Source organism: Nomascus leucogenys, chromosome 5, assembly GCF_006542625.1.
Source record: "Nomascus leucogenys isolate Asia chromosome 5, Asia_NLE_v1, whole genome shotgun sequence".
In the NCBI taxonomy this organism is placed as follows: domain Eukaryota; kingdom Metazoa; phylum Chordata; class Mammalia; order Primates; family Hylobatidae; genus Nomascus; species Nomascus leucogenys.
Genome location: NC_044385.1, coordinates 5,063,876 through 5,076,703, shown reverse-complemented (window position 1 = coordinate 5,076,703; position 12,828 = coordinate 5,063,876). Strand labels below are relative to the sequence as shown.

The 12,828-nt window shown below is 35.1% G+C and overlaps 1 protein-coding gene across 13 annotated transcripts in view; it reads right to left on the bottom strand.

Annotated features, from left to right (window-relative positions):
• Positions 1-12,828, bottom strand: part of CEP170 (centrosomal protein 170) — a 131,962-nt gene that overhangs the window by 77,254 nt on the left and 41,880 nt on the right. For all 13 annotated transcript variants that reach the window (XM_030812593.1, XM_030812599.1, XM_030812595.1 and 10 more), the window contains exon 4: positions 10,945-11,023. In XM_030812593.1, the coding sequence (XP_030668453.1) occupies positions 10,945-11,023 (79 nt within the window). The remainder of the gene's footprint in view (positions 1-10,944; positions 11,024-12,828) is intronic.

Genomic DNA, 12,828 nt, shown 5'->3' with positions numbered 1-12,828 from the left:
TGAGCTAAAAATAGTCATCAAATGTAATTTAGAAATTGTTCTATTTCAACAGGTAATTACAGCAGAATTATTATATTTCCCCTGAATAGTTAAATATTAAAATATGGTCACGAATGTAAACATTTTCATTTTAAGATACTAAAAATCTTAAGATCCAGCAAGTTTTCTAATTTTAAGTAATGGTGGCCCTCAAGAAGCAAATAACTGGGTAATTAATCAGAGCACGGAGACATTTTCAATTTTCACTAACAATAATATGAGATAACTACAAAGAAGAAAAAGTACATGCATCAAATTATATTGATAGCTAATCACAAAAATGTAAGGAAATATCTCATCAATGATTAACCAACAGCAATTCCTAAAAGAACTTGATTACTCAAACTTCATAAGCATTGATAAAAATGAAGTTCATTTTGCAAGTGCAAAAGAAATGCTATAATTAGGGTCCTGACAGCAACCACAACCATGACTGTTTCCCATGAATTGCAATCAAGGTCATATTACATTATCAAACAATGGATTCTATACCAAGATTAGATTAGAACCAAGTGCTAGATATAATGAATGCCTTCATTATTAAGCCAAAAAGAACAATGCCTCTGTATATTAAAAAGATCTATTCACTAAAGAGTAGAGGTCACATTTCCCACCATTACTTAGCTCTGTAATGAAAGGACTTTTATAACCATGTACTAAATTCTATTCCTTACCAGTTCAGAGCACTCATGACTTCAAGGGTAGAAAGCGGTAACTATCATGACTACTTGGGGGAAAAAGATTACTTCCCAAGCATAAGGGAAGTAGGAAACTTGTGAGTATTTATTCTAGGTTTCTACTTGTTAAAATAATAAAAATTCAGAGTAAATATAAAGAGTTTTGGGAAATATTCTGTTCAATTCCATTAATCCTTCCTGTTTCATAAATAAAGAACTTGGGTAGTGGACGGACAGAAACCAAAACAAGAGTCTAGTCAACTGAATCCCAGGCCAGGGCTCTCCTATTAATCTACATTGCTTTTTCCTATAGCTTTGGAATATTAAAATTTTCCTTTTTGTCACATTCATACACTGGCATATATTTGCTGGTACATATGGAAATACACGTCTCATAACTAAGTATATTTAATACAAGATAATGTCTAAATTGCAAACATGGAATCAATCTAAATGCCCATCAACTGATAAGTGGATTAAGAAAATGTGGTATATATACACCATGGAATACTACTCAGCCATAAAAAAGAATGAAATACTGTCTTTTGCAGCAACTTGTATGGAACTGAAGGCTATTATTCTAAGTAAAGTAACTCAGGAATCAAAAACCCAAATACCACATGTCCTCACTTCCAAGTGGGACCTAAGCTATGGGTATACAAAGGCATATAGAGTGGTATAATGGACATTGGATAATCAGAAGTGGGGAAGCCGGAAAGCGGGGTGAGGGATGAAAAACTACCTATTGAGGTACAGTGTATACTACTCAGGTGGTGGGTGCACTAAAATCCCAGACTTCACCACTGTACAATTCATCCATGTATCCAAAAAATCACTTGTACCCCTAAAGCTATTTAAATTTCTTTAAAAAGGCAAAAAATGTGATTAAGCTATTATAATAAAAAACCTAGAATTTGATAAGTATACATACATTCACATATTTATATAATATGAATTTTATATAAACACGTATATATAATATAGAAAAACACTGGCACAACTACTGCAGATATTATTGAAGTTTTTCATTCTTTTCTGAAAATTGCTCTTTATCTGATGTGGTTACAGATGTGCATTCCCTGAAGCAATGTTATGGTAAAAACTTTGCTTTAAATATAATAATGTCTAGTAACTTTGTTTTATCCGTAAAAAACTCATAAACAGCTAGAGAAAATTCATAGCATTCCTACTTTTTCTATGAAAAAAGGTATTAAAAATGGACAGTCATTACCATTTTTTGCATGGAAAACACAAGTGATTTCAGTCTGTGGTGAGGGTTTTCGGGTGCTTCAAGCTCACCTCCTGGGAGTGCCTTAAGGCACCTTCCCAGGGCTCGTCTGGGGTATCCTCTTTAAATCTAGACACTCTTCAGGTCATGGAGAGCTTGAGAGGAGCCATCCTTCTAAGGTTCAAACATTTTACCTTCCAAAAAGGTTTCTGTGTGTGGAAACGAAGAAGACCTCAAGAAGCCTCTTGTTTGGGTCATTAATCCGTCTGGGAACTCTGATGTAACTGTGAGATCTGGAGACTGCTCTAGCCCCAGCTTTTCCCTCCAAGGCTACCATCTTCTTAGTGGTGCAGGCCTATGTAGCTATTTTTAACTTGCTAATCAAGAAAAATGACAAACTGAGGTAGAATAACGTATGGTATCAGTTAGTTATAAAAAGTTTGAATTCTTGCTTATGTATTAAAAAATCATAATTTGACAGGTTATTTCTCCACTTCTTTATATAAAACTATGATTGCTATTCTAAGCCATCCCCCCGTACTGACCTAAGTCAATTTATTCAAGAAATGTTTATCTAAAAGTAGGACTGTGGAAACTCCCCTGAATACTAGTAATGTGTTCTCAGATACGGTTCCTCCCACTCTTTTATTTTAATGACAAAATAAAAAACAGAGCAAAATTTTAAACAGCATTAGTTATTCCAAGGAGTATGACCTAAAATATGAAGTGTCAGATATCACTGTCAATATATCTTTCAAAAATCATGTCAGATAAATAAGAATACTTGAATAAAATTATTTTATACAGGAAAGATCAGAAAAACATATTTTTCAAAATTAATATATTTCATACATGTGATTTTAAAAAATATATAAGGCTATCCCTAGAAATTCTTAAGGTTACCCAAAAATGTTTCCTTTTCATTAAAAATATAGAAATTTTCCCTCATTTAACAATAATTGATAATAAAACATACAATTATGATAAATTAGAGTCCACAGAGTATTAGTAAGGTAGGTCCTAGGAGACAATAAGGGTTTAAAAGAAAGTTAACAGCAGGAAACTTTCTAAGGGGAAAATTTTATCTATTTGCTTAATTTTGCCTATACCTTCAGAAAAATGTATCATTTTATTTTAGGAGATGACTATCTTTCCAACTTGTAGAAGATCCTGTTCTTTAAAAACATAGTTTTCAAACAACTGATTTAAACTTCTCTATCACTTCCTTCTTTCATCCAAAAAAGCTCATTACCATTAATTTTTAAAATTTAGTTCTTTTAAGCTTTGAGAAATGTCCTCTATTTTTGAAATTTGAAAAATATTAATATGTTCATGTTTTGTTATGGATATCAACCACATAGATAAGGAAAAATCTTAACTTCTCTGAATGAAAGTTCTTAATTTTTGCTTACGTTTAACTTCCCCTTGATCATTTCAGCAGCCGTTATCTGGACAGCCCACCAAACAGTGGTACATATAGTGCTGGAATTACAGGTTAATTATAGTTTTAGATGCTATGACATGATGTGTTGGAGTTTTCTTTAACCTCGTTTCTAATACGACTAACCCAATCATTTTGTGGGCCATTATGCAGGAATATACAACTTCTTTGGGAAAATATATAAATCACAATTTTAAAATAGAAGGTACTGGGTTCTTACTTATGATGACTTATATGATTAAAATGATTAGGGGGGTGGATCTTGTGATTCAGGATATTTAAGTAATGTGTAAATAATTTCCCACGAAATGTGGAAACCATACTATACTCTGCTTTTCCTCCTAGCACATTAGTGGTTTCTCCTTAGTCTCTTTTACTGGTTCCTAATCTCACCCATCTCTTAATATTGGAATGTACCAGGTGTCGTCCTTGAACCTCTTATCAATCTATATTCATTCCCTTAATGATTTCATTCAGTCTTACGGTTTTAAAATATTATTTATATAATAAATATCCCCACATTCATATCTTTAGCTTCTACTTCACCCCTGGATTCAACTTTACATTCAACATGCCCCAAATCAACTTCTCGATCTTCTGGATAAGATGGAGTAAAAAGAATTGGATTTATTCTCCTACATTCGACAACTAAAAGATGGGTAAAACACATGATACAATGTTTTACAAGACAATTGGCATCAGGCAACAAAAGACAATGATCTCTGAGAGAAGGGCAACAAGGCAAGAGTCCAATCACTGCCCCAACTTACTGCCCTGTGCAAGTTTCTAGGTCACACTGGGAGGAAGAATAATCCAGACAGAGCCTGGCAGACTTCCTGAGTTGTGATGGGAATGAAGTCAAGAGTCCAAGCAAATCAACATTACTGGAATTCACAGGACTGAGTACTGAAGAGAACCCTGCACAGAAAGAGAATTCCAGAGATTTTCAGTCTCTGGAAAATATTAAAGATAATAGTACCCAGTGCCCACATAGAGCCAGGAATAGTACCTACTCCCAATAGCTAGACTGTAAAACCTCATGCATGATTCATGAGTCACTGGGTAGAGCACAAGTCAGCAAACTTTTTCTGTAAAGGGCCAGATAGTGGTAAATCTTTCAGGTTTTTCAGGCCACATGATCTCTGCTTCAGCTACTCAGCTCTGCAGTGGTAGAGCAAAAGTGGCCACAGAAATATGTTAATAGATGGGCATAGCGATGTTTCAACAAAACAGCCTGAAGACCAGATTTGGTCAATGAGTTTACTGACCCCCCATAGTAGAATATACAGAAAAGTCTTGCCTCAGTAGTTGGGAATAATTAGCCCAGAATACTCTTAGAAGCCTAACAAATCTTAAAGACTCAGAGTGATAAAACTGTTTCCAAGTAACTTGTATTCCAGAAGAATGCTCAAAAATACTTGTATAAATACTAAAATATGCATATAACACTCGCAAAGTAAAATTCACAATGCCTGCCATCTAATAAAAAATTACTACGAGTGTAAACATTAATCAAGGGAAATCAACCCAGAAGAGATGAACAAATTTTAAAATACATAATGGTGGAAATTTTTTCTAAATTGGATTGAAACTATAAAGCCACAGGATTTTAGAAGGTCAACAAACTACAAGGGAGTAACAAAAAAACAACAAACAAAAAGAAAGAAGAAGAAAGAAGGAAGAAAAAAGAAAGAAGAAGAAAGAAGGAAGAAAAAAGAAAGAAGAAGAAAGCTACACCAAGACACATCATAATCAAACAGTTCAAAGCCAGGGACAAAGGAATATAATGTGAGAATACAGTGGAGCAACATCTTTAAAGTGCTAAAAATAAGAAAAAGCCAATTTCGAATTCTATACCCAGCAATAGTAACTTTTTTTTTTTTTCTTTTTTGAGCTGGAGTCTCACTCTTTTGCCCAGGCTGGAGTGCAGTGGCACAATCTTGACTCACTGCAACCTCCACCTTCTGGGTTCAAGAGATTCTCCTGCCTCAGCATCCCGAGTAGCTGGGATTACAGGTGTGTGCCATCATGCCCAGCTAATTTTTGTATTTTTAGTAGAGACGGGGTTTCCCCATGTTTGCCAGGCTGATCTCAAACTTCCAACCTCGTGATCCGCTCGCCTCAGCCTCCCAAAGTGCTAGGATTATAGGCGTGGGCCACCGTGCCCGGCCAATATTATCTTTCAATAACTAAGATGAAATACTTTTCTAGACACGTAAAAGCTGACAGAATTCATCACCAGCAAAGCCATAGTACAAGAAATGTTGAAGGAAGTCCGTCAGGTAGAAACAAACTGACATTATGTGAAAATATGGATCTATACAAAGGGATGAAGAGCACCAGAAATGGAAGCTTCATGGGTTTTAGACATAAGTACAACAGGCATAAAAACATGTATTTTAAAATATGTATTTTAAGATTTTAAAAATTATTTAAACCTCTTTAAATGACAATTGGCTTTTTACTAATAACAATGTAGTATGGGGTTTGTGACACACATAAAAATAAAATATATGACAGCATAGCACAAAGGTCAAGACAAAAGAAAGTATACTGTTGTAATGTTCTTGTACAATATGTAAAGTGGTATAACGTTACTTGAAGATAAAACTTGAAATTAAAGACGAATTATAAGTCCTAAAGGTACCACTAAAACAACAACAAAAAATTACTGCAAATAAGCCAACAAAGGAGATAAAATGAAATAATAAAAACTATTCAAATAACTCAAATGAAATCAGAAACAGGGAAAAAGAAAACATAAAACAAATTTCAAGATGATAGATTTAAACCTAACCACATCAATTATCACATTAAATGTGAATGGCCTACATCACCAAATAAAAGCAAAAATTATCATACCAGATAACTACATGCTACCTACTTTATATGTAAAGACAAACAGCGTAAAAATTAAAAATATACATAGACAAAAGGAAGCTGGAACAACTATAATATTAAGACAAACTAGATTTCAGAGCAAAGAATATTATTATGGATAAAGCAGGTCATTGCATAATGATAGAGGTGGATAATTCATCAAGATAGCATAATAATCCAGGTTGTCTATACGACTAATGAAAGAGCTGCAAATGACAAAGCAAAAAGTTCTGCAAGGAGGAGGGGGGGAACCCGTAATTATAGCCTGAGATTTCAATACCCCTTTCTTAATAATTGAAAGAGCAAGAAGACAATAAATCAGTAAAATACAGCAGACCTGAACACCCACCAAGCCAACCTGGCCTAACTAACATTTATAGAACATTCCAACCCCCAAATAGCAGAACGCATATCCTTTTTAGGTACATATGGAACATTTACCAAGATAGAACATATTCTGGGCCACAGAACAAGTCTCAATAAATTCGAAAGGATTTGAGACATACAAAGTATGTTCTCTCAGCAAAATGGAATTAGAAATCAGTAACAGAAAGATATCTGGAAAACTCCCCAAATATTTGGAAACTAAACAAACTTATAATCTATGACTCAAAGAAGAAAATAAAAAGGGAAATTAGAAATATTAAAGTAGTAATGGGGGAAAATTTATAGCTGTAAACACCAGTATTAGAAAAGAAAGGTCTCCCCTGAATTACCTCAGCTCACACCTAGAAAAACATTTAGAATAAAGATAACAGAAATCAAATAGAAAAATGTGAAAACTTGGTTAAGCCTAAAGCTAGTATTTTGAGATGATTCTTCCCATTTTCTCCACAAAACCTGCTCTACCTACAGAATTCTCTATCAGTTATTAAAATGACGCCTTCCTTTTTCATATTGCTTAGACCTAAATTCTGGTTCATCCTTGACTCTTTCTCTTACTCTATATCCAAACTAATCAGAAAATTTTTTGGCTACATCTTCAAAATACACACAGAATCCTTTCATTTCTACCTCCAGATATATCACCCTGGTCCAAACCTCCTTTATTGTTCACCTCAACTACTGCAATAGCCTCCTAACTGGTCTCTCTTTTTATAACCCTGCCCACTCCACCCTTAGTTTTCTTTGAACAAGAGTAGCCAGAGGATCTTTTTAGATGTATGTCATTTATCACTCCTCTGATTAAAAAAAAAAAAAAAAAACCCCTCCAAAGACTACCCATTTCACTCAGAATAAAAGTCAAAATCCTTGTAGTGTCTATAATGTCCTACGAGAACTGATATATTCTGACCCCTAATATACTCATGTTCTTTGCTGGCTCCAACCACATTGGCTTTTAAATGCTATTCCTCCAATATGTCAAACATGTCTCTGCTTCAAGTCCTTTGTACTATACCCTCATCTGTCTGCAAGACAGTGTCTCCACATATCCATACAGCTAACTTTTTTTACTTTCTCCACATTTTTGCCCCAGTGCTGGCTTCTCATTGAGGTCTTCGTGAATACTCTTTTTAAAACTCTAACTTCCCACTTACCAATACTAGCTCTCTGCCTCCCACTTGCACACTTTTTTTCCATAGAACTTACCATCCTCTAATACCCTCACTTCTAGTGTGTGCTGTCAGTCCCTTCAACCCCATTAAAGTGTAGGTTACAGGACAGTGATTATGATCTATTTTATTCACAGTTATATTCCCCAAACCACTGGAACTATGCCTGGCACATAGGAGACATTTAATAAATAACTAGGAAATGAATAAACTTAGGTTTCCTTATCAGCCTCATTTGTGGCTGCCTGAAGATTTATTACTTTTTGAAGTTATTCTTGATTACTGCAGCATTTTAGTACTCCTCATGAGTTTACAGTCATTTTAAAAGCTTGTATATTTCATTGAGTATGTGCTTTTCCAAATCACTTATTTCTCCAGTTAGAAAAAAGACTTATGTTGCCTAATTCTAGTCTCAACCCATGTTAAATTGCTCCTTCTATTGATGAAGCATTTTACTTTATTTAATTTGAGACGGAGTCTTGCTCTGTCACCCAGGCTGGAGTGCAGTGGCACGATCTTGGTTCACTGTAACCTCCGCCTCCCAGGTTCAACCAATTCTCCCTGCCTCAGCCTCCTGAGTGGCTGGGATTACAGACGCCTGCCACCACGCCCGGCTAATTTTTGTATTTTTTGGTAGAGACGGGATTTCGCCATGTTGGCCAGGTTGGTCTTGGAACTCCTGACTTCAAGTGATCTGCCCACTTCGGCCTCCCAAAGTGCTGGGATTACAGGTGTGAGCCACTGCGCCTGGCCTGTTGTAGCATTTTAATTAAAATAGTTTTCCACTCCAAAGTATAGCAGTTTATAGACTGCCTATTAAGATTAATTTTAATTAGAATAAAGTACAAAAATGTCTTCAATCTAGTATAGCTAAATACAGAAACAAGTAAATATATAAAATCTGTTTTTAAAATTACGTATATAATACAATTTCTGCCACTACAACAGATGCTTTTTTTTTTTTTTTTTTTTGAGACAGAGTCTCGCTCTGTTGCCCAGGCTGGAGTGCAGTGGCGTGATCTCGGCTCACTGCAAGCTCTGCCTCCTGGGTTCACACCATCTCCTGCCTCAGCCTCCTGAGTTGCTGGGACTACAGGCGCCCGCCACCATGTCCGGCTAATTTTTTGTATTTTTATTAGAGACGGGGTTTCACCGTGTTAGCCAGGATGGTCTCGATCTCCTGACCTCATGATACGCCTGCCTCAGCCTCCCCAAGTGCTGGGATTACAGGCATGAGCCACTGTGCCTGGCCAACAGATGCTATTTTAAAATAATAAAATATATGAGCCTCCTCTGGGCATCCAGACAGTAGTTATGGCTCAACACTAAGTGTACAACTCTGAGAAAGTCTTTGGGACAAAACATCTGTCCTAACAATTTTAGACAGACATATTATGAGCTGGTACGTAAGTGAAAAATGTCTGTTTGCTGTTAAGAAAATAGTATACTATCTGTAAAAGCATGAGGTTTTTTTCCTCAATAGTTTCTTCTTGATATAAAATTCAAAGTTAACTTGACAGAGTTTTACTAAAACTTGAATTTCCTAGTATTTTCTCATGATTTGAAACAGTTGATGCCAAATGGATTAAAGGAGGTATCTAAATTCAAAATACACTTGTATTTGTTCTTGATGAAACTTAAGCTGGTAGAAAATGACACCCATTCATTAAGGCTTTAATGCTAATTCTTAATTATTTCGCGTGAAGCATTTTCTTAAAGAGTTAAAATATATACAAGTATTACTATTTAATAGTTTGGCTTTTTGTATATTCCTTTGGCTCTACAAGTGTGAACATTATAAAGTATGCTACAAAACTTTAATTTTAGATTTAAAATTTTTAAAATTGTAATATTATTTTTCATTAATTTTTTTTTTTTTTTGAGATAGAGTCTTTCTTTCTGTTGCCCAGGCTAGAGTGCAGTAGTGCGATCTTGGCTCACTGCAACCTCTGCCTCCTGGGTTCAAGCAATTCTCCTGCCTCAGCCTCAGGAGTAGGGAGTAGCTGGGATTACAGGTGCGTGCCACCATAACCGGCTATTTTTAAAATTTTTTTTGTATTTTTTGTAGAGATGGGGTTTCAACATGTTGGTCAGGCTGGTCTCAAATTCCTGACCTCATGATCCGCCTGCCTCAGCCTCCTGAAGTGCCGGGATTACAGATGTGAGCCACAGCATCTGGCCTATTTTTCATAAATTTCAAGGAACAATTTTATAGTGTTAATACATTTACTTTGGGCATCTACTCTATTTAGCTGAGACTACGCTTTTTCTGCTACAGTGACAAAAGTCCATCCAAATTGCTATGCTTAATACATTCTTTATTACCAAAGTCCTGATAAAGGTAGTAATTAAAAAAAACCAAAGCTCAAAAAAAAAAAACCTTCAGCATAATGTGGAATAGCTGTATTTTAATTAAATGTACATAAGTCCTTTTTACAAAGCTTCTTGCCTACTATGAACGGAGATGTCTTTCTTCTTCGCAGTCATGCTCCTTCCCTTCACTAGAGATTCTTCACGCTACCCCATGCAGTTTAATACAGTCATGTCCTTGTTCAATTATTAGATTCCTAATTTTAAATATAAGAATTTTAAATACACACTAAATGCATAATGTGGATTAATCAGAGAGCGTAGGTCTTAGAAGACACAGGATATTGAAAAGTTTGAATTTAATATGCAATATAGCTGTGATGCATGAAACAGTAACGGGAGGGATGGAAGGAAAAGTAGGTTTAAATTCTTACATTCATCCCAGGAGGCTGATTCATGCATCATGTTCCACCTGAAAGCAATCCCTAGGCTGGACTAAAGCATTCCCCTGTCCTCTCCCCCAGTTACATTCTTTGATGCTCAAATTATACATGCAATAGCACTTCAGTGAGACTGGTGCTGAAACTATATAAAGAGAGAGAGGAAAAAAAAAGCTGAGTCCACCAAGTTTTCCAGGATTATTTTTAGTAACAGGCATAATAACAAAATATATATGTATTTTAGTATAGGAAGGTACCCAATAAATAGAAATTCTGGCATATCTATATTGTGAATTGTGTTTCAAAAATGTTAATTTACACCAGAGTAAACATATTTGAATAAATTTAATAAGTACATAAAACCATTTAAGGATATCATATCCAAATCTCAGCTTATCTTCAAGTTTCAAGGTGATATAAGTCTGTTCCGGAATCCTTACATCATTCACAAAAGTCTACAAGGAAACAAAAAAAGATATTATGTTACATATGAGGTATTAATTCTTACATTTCAGATAAGCAAATTCTCAAATCTGAGAGTTAAAAGCACATATCATATGGTGGCTAATACAGCCTGAGTATCATAAGATGTGCCATGCAGCCTGTAGGCTGATAAATGATTTTATACTAAGCCTTTTATCTCTCTTACTGGTAACACACAAAGAACCCAGTGCTGCCAAGATGAATTTAGGCACTTAGAATAGTTCCTAAAAATGGTGCCAAGAAAAGCTCCTAATCTAAAGCTGGCAAACTGCAAAGGGTAAAATATTTAACTGCTAATATACCATCAGGGTTTGCTCGACCTAATTTTAGCTTTTTGAGAAATTCCGTCTATGTGTAAGCATTGACATTTCATTATTTTTATTTTTGGAATTATTATAAAGAAGAAGAAAATTTACTTTAAGAAAATAGAATAAAACTCAATTTATTTTGCAATTGCCATATGGGTCCTTTGGATCCCTTTAGGAATCTGAGCTACATTATAAGGTTTTGGTGATCTTATTTTACGGATATGTTGAAATTCCACTATTTTATCATCCTAGCAACTATTTAATCTTTACTCATCAATTATTCCAAACAACGCTAAAAGTGACCCAAATAATAAGACAAAAGAATAACAGAAGCAATAACCAACAAAAAATATCGTAAGCCACGTTTACTATTATATTTTCTTTCTTTCTCTCTCTCTCTTTCTTTCAGGGTCGCGGTGGTGCGCTCATGGTGCACTGCAGCCTTGATTTCCCGGGCTCAGGTGACTTTCCTACCTCAGCCTCCTGAGTAGCTGGGACTACAGGTGCATGCCACCATGCCCAGCTAATTTTTGTGTGTTTTTTGTAGAGACAAGGTCTCCTTATGTTGCCCAGGCTGATGTCAAACTCCTGGGCTCAAATGATATGCCCACTTTGGCCTCCCAAAATGCTGGGATTATAGGTGTGAGCCACCGTGCCTGGCCAAATTATATTTTCTAGTGGGCACATAAAAAAGGAAACAAGATAGAGGTGGGATTAGTTTTAATAATATAGTACACATTTCACCTAATATATCCAAAATAGTACCATTTCGGTAAAGTACCAATATAAAAACTAACAAGATATTTCACATTCTTTTTTTTTTTCTTTTTTTGGTACTATGTCTTTAAAATTTAGACTACTCCACATTTCAAGGGCTCAACAGGCACACATGGTTAGTGGCTACTGTAGTGAAAAGCACAGACCTAGAAGCATGATGCAATAGTGAAATAAATCACTATTTCATCATTCTTTAGTTATCTTACTACAGTGGCCAAAATATTCATCATCTTTCCAAGAAGATATAAAAGACATCTGGAGATACAATCTTTATACATTTTGGGGTTTCTTTTTTCACCTATTAAAGAGCACAGTTGAAAATTCAGAATTTCTGATTTAACATTCATAAAGGCAAAGAGAAGAAAACAGACAGGAAGATATTTCATAATTATAAGATAAATACAAGAGACAGTGGGATTCTAGACTATGATAATGATGATAAAGCTGATAGCATAAGCAAAATTATCAGATTCTGTATCTTCAGATGAAGACAGTCACAGACACATTTTCTCTAATGCAAGAATCGATGAGAAAGAATGTGTCCACGGAAAAAAAGAAATTTTCATCCAGTTAGTCATTCAGTAAGAATCACATAGTATTTTTCAAAAAGAATCCCGTGGAAAAAAAGAAATTTTCATCCAGTTAGTCATTCATTAAGAATCACGTGGTATTTTTCAAAAAGAATTTGAATG